The sequence below is a fragment of the Lipophrys pholis genome, assembly GCF_963383615.2.
Source record: "Lipophrys pholis genome assembly, chromosome: 13".
Classification (NCBI taxonomy): Eukaryota; Metazoa; Chordata; class Actinopteri; order Blenniiformes; family Blenniidae; genus Lipophrys; species Lipophrys pholis.
In genome coordinates this window covers 8,532,687-8,551,741 of record NC_137632.1, presented here as the reverse complement: position 1 = coordinate 8,551,741, position 19,055 = coordinate 8,532,687, and the positions used below count along the sequence as shown (strand labels likewise).

General features: G+C 42.9%; 2 protein-coding genes across 2 annotated transcripts; one reads left to right on the top strand and one right to left on the bottom strand.

Annotated features, from left to right (window-relative positions):
- Positions 1-183: 183 nt before the first annotated feature.
- Positions 184-13,498, bottom strand: me3 (malic enzyme 3, NADP(+)-dependent, mitochondrial). Its single transcript, XM_080478070.1, has 15 exons — positions 13,309-13,498; positions 12,691-12,924; positions 9,171-9,304; positions 8,168-8,317; positions 7,965-8,040; positions 7,724-7,885; positions 7,266-7,369; positions 6,986-7,095; positions 6,567-6,664; positions 6,338-6,451; positions 6,156-6,261; positions 3,819-3,961; positions 3,312-3,485; positions 2,722-2,820; positions 184-1,241 (listed from the first exon to the last, which is right to left on the bottom strand). Exons 2-15 carry the CDS (start codon positions 12,916-12,918, stop codon positions 1,080-1,082), a joined length of 1,860 nt encoding a protein of 619 aa, XP_080334196.1. The 5' UTR covers positions 12,919-12,924; positions 13,309-13,498; the 3' UTR covers positions 184-1,079.
- Positions 13,499-13,933: 435 nt separating this feature from the next.
- Positions 13,934-16,622, top strand: gdf3 (growth differentiation factor 3). Its single transcript, XM_080478069.1, has 2 exons — positions 13,934-14,355; positions 15,327-16,622. Exons 1-2 carry the CDS (start codon positions 14,079-14,081, stop codon positions 16,172-16,174), a joined length of 1,125 nt encoding a protein of 374 aa, XP_080334195.1. The 5' UTR covers positions 13,934-14,078; the 3' UTR covers positions 16,175-16,622.
- The last annotated feature ends 2,433 nt before the right edge of the window (positions 16,623-19,055 follow it).

Here is a 19,055-nt window from a genome sequence, read left to right as displayed (position 1 = left end):
GAGAAACGTTTTGAGTAATTATGATCTATGTAATTATGATGGGGTTCAATTCCTGATTTCAGACTTTTGTCTTCAAGCTCAGTCAATGCTAGTGAAACTATTTATGCATTTGCTTCACAGATGATCTCTGATGAGAATAAATCAACGAATAGATCCGCCAGCACTCGACACATTTTTCCAGAGTTTTATTGAAAAAGCTTCATCTTCCCTTTCAAAACTCAAAGCATATTTCAGTACGAAATCTTGCACAGGATCATGTTCTTCAGGGGTAAAAGATACAGTTCATCAGTAACTTTGGCAAAAACACAACTGAGCTCTGTACAAAGCTAAAAGAAGACAAAACGCACACAAACAGACCACACTGTATACAAAAACATCCTGACGGTTACTCCAGCTCGCTGGCAAAACATCCAATCGATTTAAATGCGCCTGCCATCAAAAATAATTTAAAGAGTGTTCAGTCCCGTGTTGCAGGTTCAAATATGTGCCTGATGATAGGAGTGTGAAACACGGAGACTCTGCTTCAGGGACGAGCCTCATGGGGCTTTTAAAATGGTCGGAGGTTTTCAAAGTGGCAATGTGGAGCAGTGATGTCCTGAGGTCACACAGAAAGAGGCACAAAGAGTTTCTAATAGGACTTTAAGCTTCTAAATAACTCTTCAGCTTGTGAGGACAAAAGAAAGCAGTGTGTGATGCTGTGAATCACTGCTTGTTCTTCCTCTTCTTGTCACACTGGTTTAATGTGCTGAAGCGACTTGGAGGCTCTCATGAGGCGAGTGTTATCCAATCTGTAAAAGTGATATGTTTATACTGCTGTTGTGCGTATGTCTAATAAGTTTCCCTGGAAGCTAAAAGAAGAAAATGATTTTTATGGAGAATATAAAGACTTTAAAAGACATGGAAAGCCTGACTATGCACTGCATGTTTAATATTTAAACCTAATAAAAAGCGTCCATCTGAATGAGGGACACGCTCACTGACAACAAAGCTAAAAAGCGAGAAGTTTAAAAAATAAAAATAAATCTGAATGGAGGCGATGCAGAAGTTAAAACCACTGCAGCATATTCAGTTCAGAGGCGTCACACGTCCTGGACGCTCATGGCTTCCTGCGGCCAGCTGTAGGTGTCCAGAGTGAAGGAGTCGTAATCGGGACTGTAGATGTGCGACAGCACGAACGCCTCTTTGTCTTTGGGCTCAGGGTACAGCGAAGCAATGTTATGCTTGTAGGCATAGTTGACCAGCTGGACGAGGAGACACAAGGAAAACTGGTTAGATGGATTATTATACAGTGGGTCGCAGAACTTTCACAGTGTTTAATCTTATGGACGGTTCACAAAGGAGACATGTTGATCATTTATGTAAAAAACTAAACCACACTGTACAACCAACATTATCACAGCACTTAAACTGGTACTGCTAGTCTGACACAAAGCATCATAAAATATTATTCTCATCTATTCAGAAGTGTTTTACAGTCAGACATTGCAGGATGATATTGACAAAAAAGAAAAATATAAAATCTAATGTCAAGTTGTGATCTATTTGGATCATTTTAAATGTTTCTCCCTTTCAAAAACATATGTATGACTTTCCTCCACACACCACTAGAGGGAGCTTGTGTAGACTTTGACAATGCTTCACGACTCACTGGACACAATATGTTTGAAAACTGAACTTCCCTCTATTGCACTATTTTTTCCCCTGCCGTGTGTACGAGGGAATAGTTTTTACATTCTCAGGTTAATACCAGTAACCTGTTGTACCGCTACACCGACCAGCAGAACGACGGGCTTCACTCATTAAACGCGGCCCTGCACAATTATTTCAACCCTTTCATCTTCAAATCCTACACTGACGGCAATCTCAACGGACAGCCCAAAAAATACTAAACAAGAAAGCTGCGTGTAGCAGTTCATTTACATTTATTAACATCATTCATAAACAAGAGTAAGAAATGGTTGTAAATCAGGAGCCGAATCACTATTCAGGTACTAAATGGGTATAAATTAAGCAGTAACCTTTAAATAATAAGGATTTCTTCTTTAATGGTTAAAGAGGTCATTACATTGAGTTTTAGTCCAGTGCTGCCGTTACACCTTCAGGCTTTAATCTTCACGACTCCAGGATGGATGAAGACTCTGGTTAAGATCGATTCAGTGGTGGGAAGTAACTGAATGTTACTGTGCTGAAGTAGGTTTTTCACCAATTTTTCTCTCAAACATTCCTATTTTTTTATCCAAACTGACTCGTTCCTCATCATTCACACTGAAACTGCAGAAGTTGATGAATTTAGGAGTAATGAAGTTACGTTGCTACATTAATAAATCCAAAACTTCGTTCCAGTTCTTTCATTTATTTTCATTTGAATGATTTTGTTTCATATGAAGCCAAGCAAGGGCATCACCATCTTTTAAGAAAATTCACTTTCTGGTTTGAAACTGAAACAAGTTGAATCATTATCCAAGTCGTTTCTACTGATGAACCTGGTGTTTCCACACTATTATTACAAAAATTGTTTTAGTGTGTTTGTGCTCATTTGAACGATGAAAAAAAAGGTTCATGATTCCTCAGAAACTTAATAATTTTTTTCTGTCACACATACAATATTTCTTTTTTACTTTTATTCATGAAGATTAATTGGTACTTTGACTTACGTATACTAGAAACACCAGCATGTGTACTTTTACTTAAAGAATGAGTGCTTTTTCCAGGTGTGCCTACCTTCACTGCGATCTTAAAGGAGACCTCCCTGATGGTGCTGAGCGGAGGATAAAGTCGTCCCTCGGCCAGGTGCTCCTCTGTGACCATACCAGCTATCGCCTGTGAAGAAAGACGAGAGGAGAAGGATCCATGGGGATTTGTGTCATAAGAGTGATAAAGTTAAAAAAAAAAAAACTTTTAAAAATTAACTAAAATACCCCATGTTCAAAAAAAGGAAACCATTTGACAATCATGCTCACATTTGCCATGAAAAATTACACGATCACAGTTTGTTCTGCCTTCAACGCTGGCGAGCTTCAAACGAGCACGTTTCAGTCCGCATGCAAACACAAGTCAGTTTGACTGAATGTTGGATGATCGTGTGAAGGCAGCAGACCAAACAACGCGATGTGATTGGTCACTGAAGTCCTGTATAGTCAGAGTTTATCGTAAACGACACGCAAAGTCAATTCCTGCCACGGTTTGGTTTGGAGCTGGTGAAACGCCTCGATGAAAACTCAACATGTAGGCATTGTTGTGGAAAGCACGCAGGAGAACAAACCAGCCGCAGACTTTTATAGTCTCCTGTCCAAAACCCTCATCAAAACTACCTCCGCAGTGGTGAGGAAGACGTCATCAGATATGTGGCGCACGCCGCAGGCGATGACTCCCAGAGCGACTCCGGGGAAGACGTAGGCGTTGTTTCCCTGCCCGGGGTAAAAGGTGCGTCCGTCAGCCAGCGTCACTTTACTGAAAGGACTGCCACTGGCGAAGATGCCCCGGCCCTGATCAGAGAGGAGAGAGAGCAGATAAGAAATATGAAGACAGACGATAACAAGAGTGGGAAAAAAAACTGATCACATGTTTACGCTGAACTTGTTGAAGCCACGACATCACAAAATGCTTTGAGGGCCGATTCATTGTTTAAAATGAATCAGTAGAGGTTCTGTGTCAAAGAGAAGCCGTTTGTTAATGGCAGAGAAGATTGGACACGTTTTTCCCGGGTGGACCAGACATGATCAGCTCTGCTTTTTTTTTTTCTTTTTTTTTTCCTATTAGTTCCAGTGGTAAATGATTCATTTCCAGGAGCATCAAAGAACTAATGTTCTCCACTTCACCTCTGTGAGCTGGTAGCACTGCTCGGCTGTGCACTCGGCCTTGCTGGTGGGGTTGCTCAGGGCGAAGATGATCGGCCTCTCGTTGAAGGACGCCATATCTTTGATGATTTTCTCGGTAAACGCTCCTGCGATTGCAGCCACGCCTTCACATCCAGGACAAAACCCAAAACGAAGATCAGTTTTCCATCTCAAACACAAAAACTTCACCCGGCTTCAGGAAGAGACGGGAACAATACTGATGTTTGGGGGATTTCTTCCCCCCCCCCCTCTTGGTTTAAATTAAATCTCCTTAAAATTACAGTCACTGAATTGTAAGTAATATGTTGATTGTTTTATTTTAATTTCTTCTGTGAGATCAGTGAAAGTGGTGTTAGGGATTAAACCAGCCAATCATCATGGTGTTAAAAAGTTTAAAACAAAAAAGCAGATATACAAATCAAAAATTGTTTTGAAACTTTGATACGAGATTAAATGAATTAGCAAAAAGATGCAAATCACAAAAACGTTTTTGTGCTTTGGGGGAAGAAAAAAAAAAACAAACAGCAGGAAAGAAAGTCACCTGCCATAAGTTTCTCTGTTTTTCCAAAGCTGGTTGGGAGTAGATAAAAACAAACAATGTGGGTTATGAAAGTTTTAGAAAATGTGACAGACTAAAAAAAAAATGCTTCTGGAAAGTGGAGGACAAACTATTTCCTCTAGTTACCATCGTCTATCAAGGTAAACCTGCTTCTGGTGCTGGTCTGCTTTTCATTTGTGAACATTTAATATAACGTTAGAGACCTACACACGTCTGCTTTCTCATCCATGCAGGTACAAACTCCACACTTTGCAGCGTCGACAGACGGCATTGTTGTTTTGAGCTTATTTTGGAATACAAACGTCATCCTCCTCTTCACTAATTCATAAACTTGTGTCCAGCTGTAAGTTTGACTACAAAATAAAAATAAATAAAGCCAAACAAGAACCAAACTGTTTTTCGAGCAGCAAAGAAATATCCCCGGATGGAGAGTTGACCGAGAGTGTTGTTTTGGCCTTTCCTTTTAATTTGAACTCTTTCGGAATCTACTTAAAATAGTTTGGTGCAGCGCTGCTTTCGCTTTCATCGCCACCACATTTCTGTCATCAGCAGCAGCAGCAGCTTCAGCAGCAGCAGTCACAAGGAGCAGTGCAGTGAGACTGAGCGCTGGCTTTTCTGGCGTCTGTGGTTATTCGACTGTGACGGCGGCTGTCGGTGAATCTCTCACCCTCCATATAGAACCACCAATTTTAATCCACAAGGAGATAATGTCATGAATGCTCATCTTTCATCCAATACGGCCAGAATTGCACACGTTTGTCTTCATGTTTAAGGCCGACATTTGTACTCCAAGAACTGCAGATCCTGCACCCATAGTTTCATAGACATTTAATTCACCCTGGCTGGTCATGATATTGAGCCAAGGCTCTTTGTCGTAATCGATTTGAGATTGTGTATCAGAAGAGTCTGTGTTGCTTTGAAACCACCAGAGGCGTCTCTTCCTGTCAGAATGACTGCCACCGCTCATGTCAAATCTGAAACTAGCACCACACAGGTGGTGTGGAGGTGGAGGTGGAAGTATACATGTGCTCAGCCTGCAACATAACAACAGTCCATGTGTGCAGACACTTTAATATCTGATACTAAAATGTCCCATTTCTGCAGTTCTTACACTTTAACATATCAAACCCTTCTGTTTTCATGATGATATTTCTTCTGACGAGGCTTCGTGGGGTGAAGCACAGTGTGTATCCTGGTGCCCGTTAAATTTAGCTGACAGACGTATAATCACTTGGAGCTGCATTGTAATTTGAACCTGGCAGAAGGAGTGCACCACTTACTAAAAGCTGGCCATTACTCAAACTAATATCAGTGTGAGTTTGCATCGCCAGCATGAGTCAATCTGAAGTACTGATAACTCCATGTCTCAACAAGCTGAAATCCCAAAACTTAAAGTTACTCTACCAGAAAAAAATCTTTAAAATCGACCTCTCATAAAAGGTATCATGTCTGATCAGAGACCATGTCAAAGATGGTGTTGCGGCAGCTCCAGCGAAAATATTAACATTTGACCGATAAAAAGTCAGACTTTCTCAAAGAAATAGTATTCAAGCCACGGGAATAGTCTTAAAAGCTGTGAAACTGAGCATTACACATTTTCCCCAGTATGAATAGAGATCTTGCGGGATCGAGTTTACAAATAGACTCCTGCTTCGGGAAACTTCAGGCGTTTGAATGACGCCAAGATGTCGACAAACCCGGGTATCTTTCGTGAAATACAAATTCTGGAAAAATGCCATAATCCTCTTCGGTTCACTCACCGATGATGGCGGTGGGTTTGATGGTGCTTACCACCTCCTCCAGCGTCTTCAGGTGTGGGTGGTCATGAGCAAAGTCCTGCTTCTCGTGGTTGAGGTGACCTCGACCCTGCGTGGGGGTGAAACGTGTTTGAAACACTCCACTTGTTTGCTCACATATGTGTCCCATCAATGCAACAAGTTACCTTGACAATGAGGCCCTTTGAGTCCACCATCCAGATCCTCTTAGCAGCCTCTGCTTTAGGCAGCCCCTCTTTGGCCATGGCCATTATAAGCAGGTTAGCGATACCCAGAGCAGCCTGGTGAGAAGAAAAGTGGGACAGTCTGCATCAAAGTCTCTCATTTCAGTTGGCTTCAAACTACTAATTCACTCTCTTTTTCTTTCTAACTTTAAACAGCCTCAAGTGTTCTCACCTCGCCTGCCCCCTGAAACACAAACGTGTGGTCCAACAGTTTGTTCTTGGTGAGCTTCAAAGCTGCCAAAACGCCGGCGACAGCCACCGAGGCCGTGCCTGGAGGAGAGAGGCATCACAGACTGTAAAATGTGTCTTATGACGGCAAATAATGTAGCATTGGGACTTCTTCCGTCAATACCAGCTGCGAATAATCTGCTCAAAACAGCATCAATTCTTTCTTATGCTACTGAAAACCAAAAATAATTTGCAATTTTCAACAGAAATCCCTTTTTTAAAATGCTACAATCCCATTCCCTTAAAATGTAGGAATCAAAAGACCTAACTAAAAGACTAGTTCGAGACAAAGAGTCACTTGAAATGAAGATGTCCTGATCGCAGTCCCGTTGCTACCGATACAATATGGAACACTCCGAATACCTTGGATGTCGTCGTTGAAGGTACAATATCGATTCCTGTATTTGTGGAGGATGCGGAAGGCATTGCTGTTGGCAAAGTCTTCAAACTGAATCAAACAGTTCATTCCGTACCTGCGGGGCAACAGAGGGATAAATCAAAAACAAATATCAATATACGTGTAGCAACACTAAACCATGCCAGCGCCCACATACTGGAAGTGAGGACGACACACTCGCAGGGAAAACATGCAAACCCCGAACAATACAGTTCCTCAAACCCAACACGCGTCATCATCACTCACTTGTCCGTCACGGCCTGCATGAACTCATCGATCAGGTCGTCGTACTCTTTTCCTCGGATTCTCTTGTGCTTCAGGCCAATGTAAAGAGGGTCATCAAGCAGGGCCTGCACAAAACAGAAAGCACAATCGATTAAACAGAAACCGATAATATCTGTATTCTATTTAATACATTTATACATTGCAACAGACCGGCTCCTAAAGAGATTCTACTTCTCAATGGGATAATAACTCGTGCCCACGTTCACCACTGGGGACAGAATGCAAAACTTGCAAAATGTAGAAAATAAAAGACGTAGAAAATCAAATCAAAGGAACAACAATAAAACAAAGATCCAAAGAACCATCTTGAGTTAGTGAATGATTAACGAGACATTTCAGTGATTGTCTAAACTCTGCTGATATGTAATCTGAAGCGAGCAGATATGAAGTGCAGCAGCCGCTTGTAAAACCACATTCACCTGGTTATCAGTGCCGACGTCCAGCAGCACAGGGAGACACTGCTGCGGCCGAACTCCCCCACAGGCCGTGTACAGAGCCAGCTTCCCCACTGGGATTCCCATCCCGTAGCCGCCCAGGTCTCCCAGGCCGAGGATCCGCTCGCCGTCGGTGACCACGATGGCCTGGACAGAGACAAACACGAGGTGCTGCAACAGTCTGAGCAGAGTTGAGCAGCTCGCTGTCAGAGCGTCTGACCACTACCTTTATGTCTTCTTCAGGCCAGGAGTTAAGCACGGTGGCGATGTGGCCTCGGTCATGGATGGTGATGAAAAGTCCGCTGTTGAAAGCAGGGTGGTAAGATTACAGATAATTCTCTAGCATAGAATTGTCTCCTATCACACATAATTTTCTAAGTCTCAAACAAAAAAATGTGATCGCTCACACGAGCTCAGCTGAAATCTCACCGTGGTCTCCTGAAGGCGAGTCCGTACTGCTGACAGGCCAGGCCGACGGTGGGCGTGTACACGATGGGCATGAACTCCTCGATGTCAGAGGTCAGCAGACGGTAGAACAGCTTCTCGTTCCTGTCCTGCAGTGTCATCAACAAGATGTACCTGAACACAACAAAAAGACTGTCAGACAGCAGCTCTAATGCTACAATTCATTCTGCTACTTAGCCTCGTTGTAGTTAACAGAACGACGACTAGTGTAAGAGAGGGATGTGCACATTTGATTGTTGTGAGTACAAGTGTCATCCTCATGACACATAGGCACAAACATTTACTTTCCAAATATTTTGCTAAATTGCCTTAAAGTGGCGTTATAACCCCCCCGCCAGACTCCATAACAGCAACCCCCCGCCCCCATTTATCTCACCAAAACAATTCATGCAGTTTCTTATTTGAACATCTTAACACACGCCAGCTAAAATATGGGCAGATTGAAACCTCTGGCATTTAATCTCAACAACCATCTGTCCTACAAGACCTTAGTTAGTAATAGGAACAAAACATTTGCTTCCAAGAATCCTAGAAGTCCAGACATCTGAGGTCAGACAATAGATCATTGCATGTCATTTAAGTACAAGTCTAACATAAAATACAGAACTGATTGTGAGAGGGTTAAGTTTATGTTATATAGTTTAGTGATGCAGTAGAAATCTGGGCAGAAAAGAAATTGGGGTTATAGAGAGATGCTGAAAATGCTCCCACTGGAATGCATCGCGTGACTCAACCACTATAAGCCTCAGACTTTCCACAGAAACTTTTAATCACATGAGGAATGGAAAAAAAACAAACAAACAAAAAAAAACTCCTCTTCAACAGATGTGAAGAAGAAGATTTGAATCATAATGTAGGACAGGCCCCGATAAACAACACTTTCCATGAGACGAACTCATTGAACGTCTGCAGCTGCCGTGTTACTATCTTAATCCCTGTGAGTTGTTGTGGGGGTCTGCCGTCTCACTTGTCCAGAGGGTTGGAGCGCGTTTCGTAGCTCTTCATGACGCGCAGCACTTGCACATCCTGGGACAGGAAGCAAGGGGGCAGCAGACCGTGGATACCCAGCTGCAAGCGCTCTTCCAGGGTGAACGCCATTCCCTGCAGAGTGGAAGAAGCCTGGTTATACAACACCAACGGGTTCACATGAGGTAAAGCCCACAGACCGAACTACACATCCAGACCGCAGTGACTCATGCGTTAGTCATAACGGAGACGGGTTAGTGGTGACTCATATACACGCCCAAGTATGGTGGTCTTTTTCATGTTTCAGTCAAGAATTACTTGTTATTTCAAGGGAAAATACAATGAAAAGTCCAGATATGGATTGATGCGGGTTTTACTCTAACATTTACAGCACTGAGCTGAGTAGTCACTGCTGCTGCAGGTTTCTCTCAGTTTTGGCAGGCCTCCTAAAGCGTGATCGGAGGGGAGTGAATCTAATCTATTTATTCCGTCCAATAGTGGGGGCGCCTGAACCCACTCCCCTGTCAGCTCCACTTCTCTTCCCACATCGCCGCTTCATCTCACTCTCCGTCCCTCCATTCTCTCATGACGGAGAAAACGGTGACCTACATGAGGAATAAAGCAGCCCTCCTGGCTTCAGCTTGTGTGTGTGCCCACATTGTCCCAGTAAATTATTCATGTTGGCAGGGGCCAGTGTGAAATGTGATAGCTGATATTTACATGAGATACATGTACAGTCGATGAACTCGCTGCATTGGGGCAGCTATGACTCGGTTGGTAGAGCGGGTCGTTCCCTCAATCACAATGTTGCTGCTTCAATCCATATCTGTCCCCGAGCAAGACACTGGACCACAATTCTTTCTGAATGAATGGACTGAGGGCCTTGCATGGCAGCTGTCTCCATTGGTGAGCGCATGTGGCCGACAATGTCAAGCACTTTTGGTCAAGAGGGTTTCTAAATCAGTGGATTTACTAAGAAGAGTTTCACAGAGAACTAATCTGTGTATTGACACTGAATGTTTTTGGAACCACAAGTTAACTGGAGTTAACAGGAACGTCAAACACGTGGAACAAAGTCAGCTCTGCAAGGTGACCTTGCACAGTGTTGAAAAGAAAATCAAATAAAAGCATTAACTGCATTTTTCAATTCCAAGTTTGCCCACCTGTTAAGACTGCATAATTGGAACAAACAAAAATGAAACTTAATAGATTAGGCCCTGTTCATATCTACTTTTGCCCCTCTGGTCTAAATGCCGGTTTAGCTGATGAAGCGTCTTGTCTCCATGACTACAGAGCGTTACGTTTACGTGGCTACGACCAACTTGTCGAACCAAGTTTTACTTCTGTCGATGTTTGAGATTGTTGGACCAAATATTAATGAGGTATTTGATCTTGGTGGTGGAGACTCTCCTTCACCAAGTTTGATGAGTGATATTCTCAAGGAAGAAGGTACAATCAAACTAACTGCTCAAACCTGTGAGCACACAGGGAAGTTCATCTGGATGCTTTCACACCACGCTCACACTGCACCAGAGTGCCACTGGCACGCCACTTTAAACCAGTTTGTGTGTGTTGCTCCATGAACGTATGAAGTATGACCATATATGGTGAAAGGAAAAAAGGCCAAAAAAAGTAAGGCCAAACAGGAGCCAAAACAATACCGCAATGATACGGAGTCCAGTAACTTCATAAATGATTACATATATCCTGTGTTTTTTTTAAAGACCTCATTAAAAAAGGCTTCAAACAATATATTTGGGCAGTATAAACCAAAGCTCGCAATATAACAGGAGACGAAGGAGCAGAAAAGGAAAATTTAGTTTGACGGACTCCACAAGGTAATCACTCATCGAAACTAGTCCCCACCACGTCAACATGAAAACAGGTGAAAACCTAAAGAGATGCTGCATACTGAGAAGCGACAAACGTTTAGCAGAATGTGATAGGGTTGATGTCAGATTGCACTATTTTTCACGAGAGAAGATTAATTTGTTGATAAGAAGTGTATCCTGAAAAGATCATGTTAAATCCAAGAGAAAACTCACGAGTTGTAAGTATTTATAAGCCATTCTGCCATCTTCATACGGGTCTGGCCCAATTGATATAAAATCTGTCTGCATAAACTAAGATGAATTTGACACTCCCGCTCTAAATCATCTTGAAGGGAAACCTCCTTTACAAATGTATGTGTTTTGAGAATAATCCAAAGAGAAAGTCACAGATTAACAGACTTAAGCCAACCCAATTACAGTGAGCAGGGAACATAAACCCATGAAGGTGACACAGTGCAGGTGTAATTAAATCAGGCAACAGATCTGTTAATATACAACAAGAGTTAAAAAAAAAAAAAATAGAATACATCAATGGATTTGCATTGATCAGCATTTTGTCAATGGTTGCTATAAAGATACGGCACCTGTGGTATAACTTTATGGCTAAATATAAATAGGAGGAGATTAATTTATACAACTAGTTGCAAGGTTTGTTTACTGGCTGTGAAAATGTGGACACTGCACCTCATCCTTCCTGAAGGAAATCTGTAAAAAAAGAAGTTGCTGCACAGTGTCAAAAATGAAAACTGTCCGTAAAGAAATCTCCCTGAAAATGAGCAAAAGCAGACATCTATTCAGAGGTGTTTAATGTTTTCTTTTCTGCGATTCAAGTCTCTGTCTACTTCCTGACTGCCCTTCACTGACCTGTGAGTCAACGGCATGTAAGTGCTGACCGCGCATTGCCAGCGGAAAGAACTGTGACCAACCCATCAACCAAAAATCAAAGCAATAAACTCTGCTTTAGCTTCTCTATCTGTTCTTCTGTTCTTGTGGTGTCAGCAATACACACAGGAGTAATTTCTCTTTTCACAATGGTAAGAAAAAAAGTTTAATAATAGGCAAGGCTCTTGGTGGACAATTGTATATCAGCCCGACTCTAAACTGGGCAAACATAGAAGATTGATATACTGTTAATCTTTATAGGTTAACCCTAGTTGGTACTAGGACTTTAAGTGAGGCAATTATAGTTGTCTCACTGAGACACAAGCTGTGGTATTCGCATGCCACTCTTGTGATTGATGTATGCAACATGAGGTGCTCTCCGTTTAGAAGATTTCCACAACCATAGCAGAGGGTATGAGGGGCATTGTGTTGTCTGTAGACAAAGCCCTGCGAGTGTAGTGACAGCACATTTAAATCATGAGTAGTTCTTTTATAGATTGCAATTTATTCTTTTTCTCGCTCTTTTTAAAAAGGATTGCTGGATCAGACCAAGGAGCCGAAAGCTTAAAAACACCTCAAAGTGGCAAAAGAAGCTAATTCAGCCCAATAAGACACAGAATGACAGGAAAGAGGCACAAAACTAGAAAAAGATGATCAGCTGAGCTGGACATAAGGAAACAACAAGTTTACAAAAAGACTTCAACACACACACAAAATAGGGATAGTGAAACGCCTCGTGAGGTGTGTGTGGTTGGGTATTTCCATGCATGTGTGGAGGGCGCTCCTGGTCCTGCAGTGCGAGCTCACCTTGTTCAGGTGCGGGTTTCTGGTGATGTCGTAGCCCCTCTTCTTGGTGCTGACGCTGCCCTTCCGGGTGGTCCCGAAGTGGCACACCCGCACCGCCTGGAAGGAGGCCCTGTCGCCGGTCACTCCCGCCGAAGGATGCCCAGGGGAGCCTGTGAGGAGCCCCATGCCGCCCGCGGAGGTGCGCCTGCACAGAGACAGGGCTGCTCTTCCAGGGAGGGAGTTCATCATGCTTGCCTGCAGACATGACCCAGGGGGACAAACACAACACGACTCACCTTTCAGGGCAGAAAGAGGACCGCACGGCCCAGAAATACCACGCATAGCGGGGGTAACAGCAGCCTGACGTAAACAACCTGCCCCCTCACCGCTGGCATCACACACTCATGCACAACAGCTGCAGTGGCCACGACAAAAAGGCGCTAATTAATGCGTGTAAACTAACATTTACAGATGTTAAAGCCCAGCGGCGGTGTTAAAGTGGAACTCCTGCAGTGTGCTGCCGCTTCAGCTCCGCTAGCCGCCGTTAGCTCCGCTTCTCTTCAACGTGAGTTACTGTTTACTTCACGGAGCTTCCTGCTAACGGCGGCTAGCGCTGAGCTTCCGTCCGCTCATCCTCACCTAAAAGTCTGCGAGAAGCCGCTGTGCTCCGGAGCCGCCTCGGTCCTCTCTGCCTGCCGCTCTGACTCACTCTGGCTGGCGGTGTGAGGGGTCGGGGAACGGGGAGGAGGTTATACGGATACCAGCTGACCCACGGCGCCGTGACATTGGCAGTTTCCACTTCCCCGGTCGAGCGCGATGTCGGCGCTCCGCAGCGGCCAATCAGGACCGAGCAAACCCAAAGAGCAAAAAAAACCAAAACCCACTAAAATAACTAAAACATGTTTAAAAACTGGTGACAATACCAAAAAAATAAATTGCTTAAAATTGTAGTGATGAAACTTTTATCTCATATTATGAGCCGTGTTACCTCGTTTTAAAGGTTCAACATGTTTTGCGGCTCCAGATGAATTTTATTTGATGTATAGCTCTTTTAGTCTTTAGTTTTTAAGAACTATGATGATGATGCGGCCCCTTGATGAAAATAAAGTCAAACACCTTTGTTTCAAGCCATTGCCCTGTTGTTTCCTGATTGTTAAGAAACTATTGTTGTAAAGGTTTGTTTGGCTCTTAGAATTAAACACTCTTCTACATTGCTGAAAATTTATGAGGGTTTTTTTTTTTTCCACCCTTGACCTGAGGTCAGTCTCCAGGTGTCCCTCCTCCTCCTCTTCCTCCTCCTCCTTATCTCCAGCCACTCTGCATGCAGCAGCACAGCAGGGGGTCTCTGAGGTGGAGACCGACGTTGCAGGTGGGCCACACACAATCCACAATCAAGCCGGAGGCCAGACATGACTCCCCTGCTGCTGATCGCCCTGTGTTTCCTCGGCGTGCACGCCGGGTTACCTGCGGAGGAGCTGAAGAGTCGGGAGCGGGTCTTCCTCAGCTCCATGGGGCTCTCGGAGCGGCCCCGGCCCGCAGCGAGCCGCGGGCAGCGCCGCCTCGTCCCCGCCGCCCTGTGGAAGATGTTCCGGAGGTCAGAGAGCACGGAGGCCCGAGACAGCGAGTCCTGCACGGTGTCCGAGTACGGAGTCCGCGGCAACATCATCCGGTTCGTGCAAGACCAAGGTGGGGGCAGTCAATGTTAATTAAAACCTAAATACTCCGAAAAAAAGAATCCACAGAAAATCTGGTCATTACAGACCGACGAGAAAAATGTCGAATTATACTACACAGAGTTTTTTAAATCCCCAATCTTTTGAAGAAATAATCCAGCTGTTAAATATTCTTAAAAAAAATCTGATAAATTGATGCACACATGCCTCTGGTTTTCATTGTTATGACCCTTAATTCCTTCCATGCTTCAAGATCCTAACACATGCCTGATCATCATCCAATCTTTACCTTTAAATGGGATCTAATGGGAAAAGCCTTTATTAGCTTTCTATGCTCATTCATTGATTATTTTCTTAAAAAAACTCCCTAAGATAATGTTAATCAATGGGAAGGATTTCATATAAGCCTCTTGGGCTAATTTCCTCTCATACATAGTTGGGTTCTATTTCTTATAATTCTGTTTTTATATTATTTTGTGCACATAAAGAAATAAAATGATATCAGGCAAAATATTTATTGGCTCTTTGCAATCAAACTATGTCTGGTTATAGGTTGCGATCATATGCATGCTTGTAAAAGACGGTTTTTATTATCACATAAATAGAAAACACAACATGCACAAAGATGTTGACAATCAAATATTTTAATAACTCAATTTCCTTTGAAATGGTGCAATATCTTTGTGATTATGTGTGTATGTGAGCATGCATGTATGGAGACCTATTAAACAACATTTACTGATCAAAGAATGAGTTCATTAAACTAAAACGTGTCCACGTAACTAAGAAATGTTGGCGTTAAAACCAAGTGGCTCTGTTGACTCGGAGTGTCTACAGGTGTCTGTCAGAAATAGGTAGGTGATTGATCAAGATAAATCTTTCTCCTGAGATGTTGTCATGTGCCCACTCTCTACTTCCATTACAAATAAAAGAACTGAACCCCTGTGAGGGTCCTTTCACCAAAATGTTGCCTGTGTGTTGCAGGCCAGATGGCGTCTCCGGGGATCAGCAGCAGTCAGACTTGTGTGGCGAAACATCTGTTCTTCAACATGTCGGTCCTGCAGCCTGTGGAGCAGCTGTCTCTGGCTCAGCTGGAAATCCAGTTCCACTGGAAGCCCCTCAAACCCTCAGAGCTCCTGAAGGGGACCTGGGCCGTTAATGCGTCGCTGTATAAAGTGATTCGAGCCACGCTGAGGGAAGCCAACCCTCTGGCCAATCGCAGGCTGCTCCTGACCCAGTCAGTCCAGCTGCTGCCGCAGTCCTCCTCCCTCACGGTGAACCTCACGATGCTCGCCGAGAGCTGGCGCAAGCCAGGACGCAACTACGGTCTGATTTTAGAGGCCCTGCCTGTCCGCACAGGCCCAGGGGAGCCCCTCCATCTTGGTGGCGCTCACTCTCTGGAAGAAGACTTCACCGTGCCCCAGATCCAGGTGTCACTGGTGGCCGTGTCCCTCAACCCCCACCAGTGTCGCTCCAGACAGAGGAGGAGCGCTGTCCGCCTCCCCGTGGTGCCCAGCAACGTGTGCAAGGCTCGCCGCCTCTACATCGACTTCAAGGACGTGGGTTGGCAGGGCTGGATCATCGCCCCGCAGGGGTACATGGCCAACTACTGCCACGGCGAGTGCCCGTTCCCACTCAGTGAGCGTCTGAATGGCACCAACCACGCCATCCTGCAGACCTTGGTGCACTCCATGGACCCGTACGGCACGCCACAGCCCTGCTGCGTCCCCATCCGCCTCTCCTCCATCTCCATGCTCTACTATGACAACAATGACAACGTGGTGCTGCGACACTACCAGGACATGGTGGTGGATGAGTGTGGCTGTCGATGAGGTCAGGGGACATGTCTGCTTGCTCACACGCCACCAGATGACAACCAGTCATTTCTTTATTGTTGTTTTTTCAGTGAGTGACACAGATTAAGTGTAATTGCTGACTGCATTGCTTGATTTCTTTGCTGATGTTGGTTTAGTGCACCATCAGTATAGACCAGCAAAGACGATGTGTTTTCAGTTTGTTAGTTTTTTTTCAGCAGTGTGTGATTTTAAAGATTTAAAACATTTTCCTCAGATCTTTTTTAATAAAACTATTAAATCTTTAAAGGAAATAAATTTTCAAATGGTTTGCACACAAAAATAAAATTTTCTATTATTTGCGTTTACTCAATAAGGGATGTAGTTTGGGAGAGAATAATCTTGTAAGGTTTGGGAAGTCTGTATCTTATCACCTGAGTGACATTAGTCAAGTCATTTCTAAATAAAGTATTGTGTTTTAATCAGGTAGTGTTTCATTTCTGGTTTTTGTAACGCTTATCTAAATTTTAACTTGTCATTTCTCAGCCTCTCTACCTCTACCCCTCTCTTTTTCTACCTTTACCTCTTTCTGCCTCTCTTACTACCTCTCAACATCTTTCTATCTCCAACCCCTTGGAGATAGAAACCCCTTCTTCTCTCTGCCTCTCTCTCTCTCTACCACTCTGTCTCTACCTCTTCCTCTCAGTTCTGTCAGCCACCCCCCACCCGAACCAGGGTCTGTTGCTTACCCCCGATCTGTCTGTCCTATCCTTTTCTCGCCCCCATCCTCTCACCCCAACCGGAATGGCAGAAAGCCGCCACCTCTGGTTCTGCAAAGGTTTCTTCCTGTTAGAGGGAGTTTTTCCTTTCCACTGTTGCTCATGTAGATTTTATTTTTTAAATTTCACTCTGTTAAAAGCACCTAGAATTAACTGTGTTCTGTGTGGTGCGATATAAATAAAGTTGAATTGAATTCAAAGATGCAGCTGGTTCAGTGTTGGAGGTCCAGTGAAACAGGCCAAAGGCAGAGGAGGCATGTTCCAGGTATAATAGACATTGTAGGTATCCAGTCACAGTAAATATGCATTATGTGCAAAGTAGAAAGTCATCAAACTCTGTGTACATTTCTCTTGGTTGTAGAATTAAATCTCTTTGGGAGCAATGTGAGGGACGGAGAACATTTCATATTTGACAAATACTAAAACATGATTCTGATAATTTCACACAGATCGAGACCAATCACATAGACATAAAAAAAAAGAAGAGGAATTTGCTTTTCTTTCGCCCAGGTCTTTAATAACTTCAGCTTTTATCCAAACACATTCATTAGACCGATGGCAGGATTGACACAAGCCTCTTCGGAGCTTTTCAGTGGTTTAGATGTTTCCCTGACTGACACCAGCTGCTCTTTTTTTATCTAATCTGTGTGATTTTAACTCTGTTATCTCACCTCCCTGTCTGATAAGGACACCTCCCCCGTCTCCTGTCTCCCTCCATCCACCCCTCAGAGAGCCAGACAAACCACTGCGGTTGCTATGACGACGGCTGGTCGACGGTTGGTCGCCACAGCAACCAGCGGAGGCTGACAGGTTGTAGTAATTAGAGAGACTTTAGGGATGTGAGGAAGAAGAAGAGACTTGTGAGAAGATCTTATTCTTCTCATTAATGTTCTGCAGAGGTTCTGGGGATGTCTTTGAGAAAAGAACACATATATATATATATATATATATATATATATTATTTTTTTTTTTCCTTTTAAAGCTTATAGAATTCCCTTTCTTTTGCCTAAATACTAAAGAAAGGGATGAATGTACATATGATGTGAACTAGTTTTCTTTCTATACCTTATTTTGGTATATAATCTGGGCCCTTTTACAGTACATGTCATATAAGCCATTTGGTCAAAGGCCTATACATGAAGGATTTGATTCATATTATATCCTACCTCTAGAATGCATTTTTAAAAATATCGTTATATGGACATTTAACAATCATAAATACTGAAAAAATATTAAGTTATAAAGCATTCAAGGGCATTTCCCATAACTAGACAAAATTTCAATAAAATAAGACGACATTTTAATCTATTCTAAAACAGTACCAAGCAAACAATTTCATTCAGTTTTTTCTCAACAGTGCTTGCTCCATTGTTGATTTAATTATACAAAGCCAAGTTACAATAGAGAAGTTGTTACTGAGAAACATTTCTAAGAAAAAAATGTTAATCGGATGAGCAAAACGTTATAGAGATCAAACGAAAATACAAATTCAGATTCACCCTGGAGACATAAAAAGTCATCATCAATCAAAGAAATACTTAAAATGAACTGCCTGCCAGCAGGTTTGATGAACTCAGTGACTTCTTTTGAGGATTTTGTCATTGCAACACTGCAGTAGAGCCATTAGATGTCGCTCATCCTCTTTTCATGAAATGACACAATCGCGTCACTAAAGCCCTAACACTTAAACGTCCCGGTGATCTGTATGAGGATTAGAAGCTACAATTCACGAACTTTGTGAAACTCAAAAATACCCATAATGCAACTGAAAGTGTTGAAACTTACAACGTGCCTTTCTTCATATTTCATAGGAAATTGTATATATTTATTAATTCTAGAAATGTTTTTGTATTTCCTTTCATTAATAATTATTTCACAGCGTCATTCCTCTAATAGGCTTTTTGATTTTTGCTTAATTCTATTCATTTTACATTTTCAGTGCATTTCTTTAATTTGTAAAAAATGATATGTTTAGTTTTAGTTCACTTACTTTTAACAATCGTTCATGCTATACATCTTTTTACATGTTGTGTCCTGGTTTTGTCTTATGATCAGTTTGTCCATGGTCCATTAATCATTTTTCAGTGGCATTACTGTAACTGAATGTGTTTAGGACTAATCTGAATAAAATCAAAGTGTAT

Coding starts and splice junctions, on each gene's coding strand:
- me3 (XM_080478070.1), bottom strand. CDS start 12,918: ATGATGAACTCCCTCCCTGGAAGAGCAGCCCTGTCTCTGTGCAGGCGC. Junction 8,041..8,167: donor CTCGCCTTCAGGAGACCACG/GTGAGATTTCAG, acceptor TGCTTTCAACAG/CGGACTTTTCATCACCATCC. Junction 6,262..6,337: donor CAAAGGGCCTCATTGTCAAG/GTAACTTGTTGC, acceptor ACCCCCACGCAG/GGTCGAGGTCACCTCAACCA.
- gdf3 (XM_080478069.1), top strand. CDS start 14,079: ATGACTCCCCTGCTGCTGATCGCCCTGTGTTTCCTCGGCGTGCACGCC. Junction 14,356..15,326: donor CCGGTTCGTGCAAGACCAAG/GTGGGGGCAGTC, acceptor TGTGTGTTGCAG/GCCAGATGGCGTCTCCGGGG.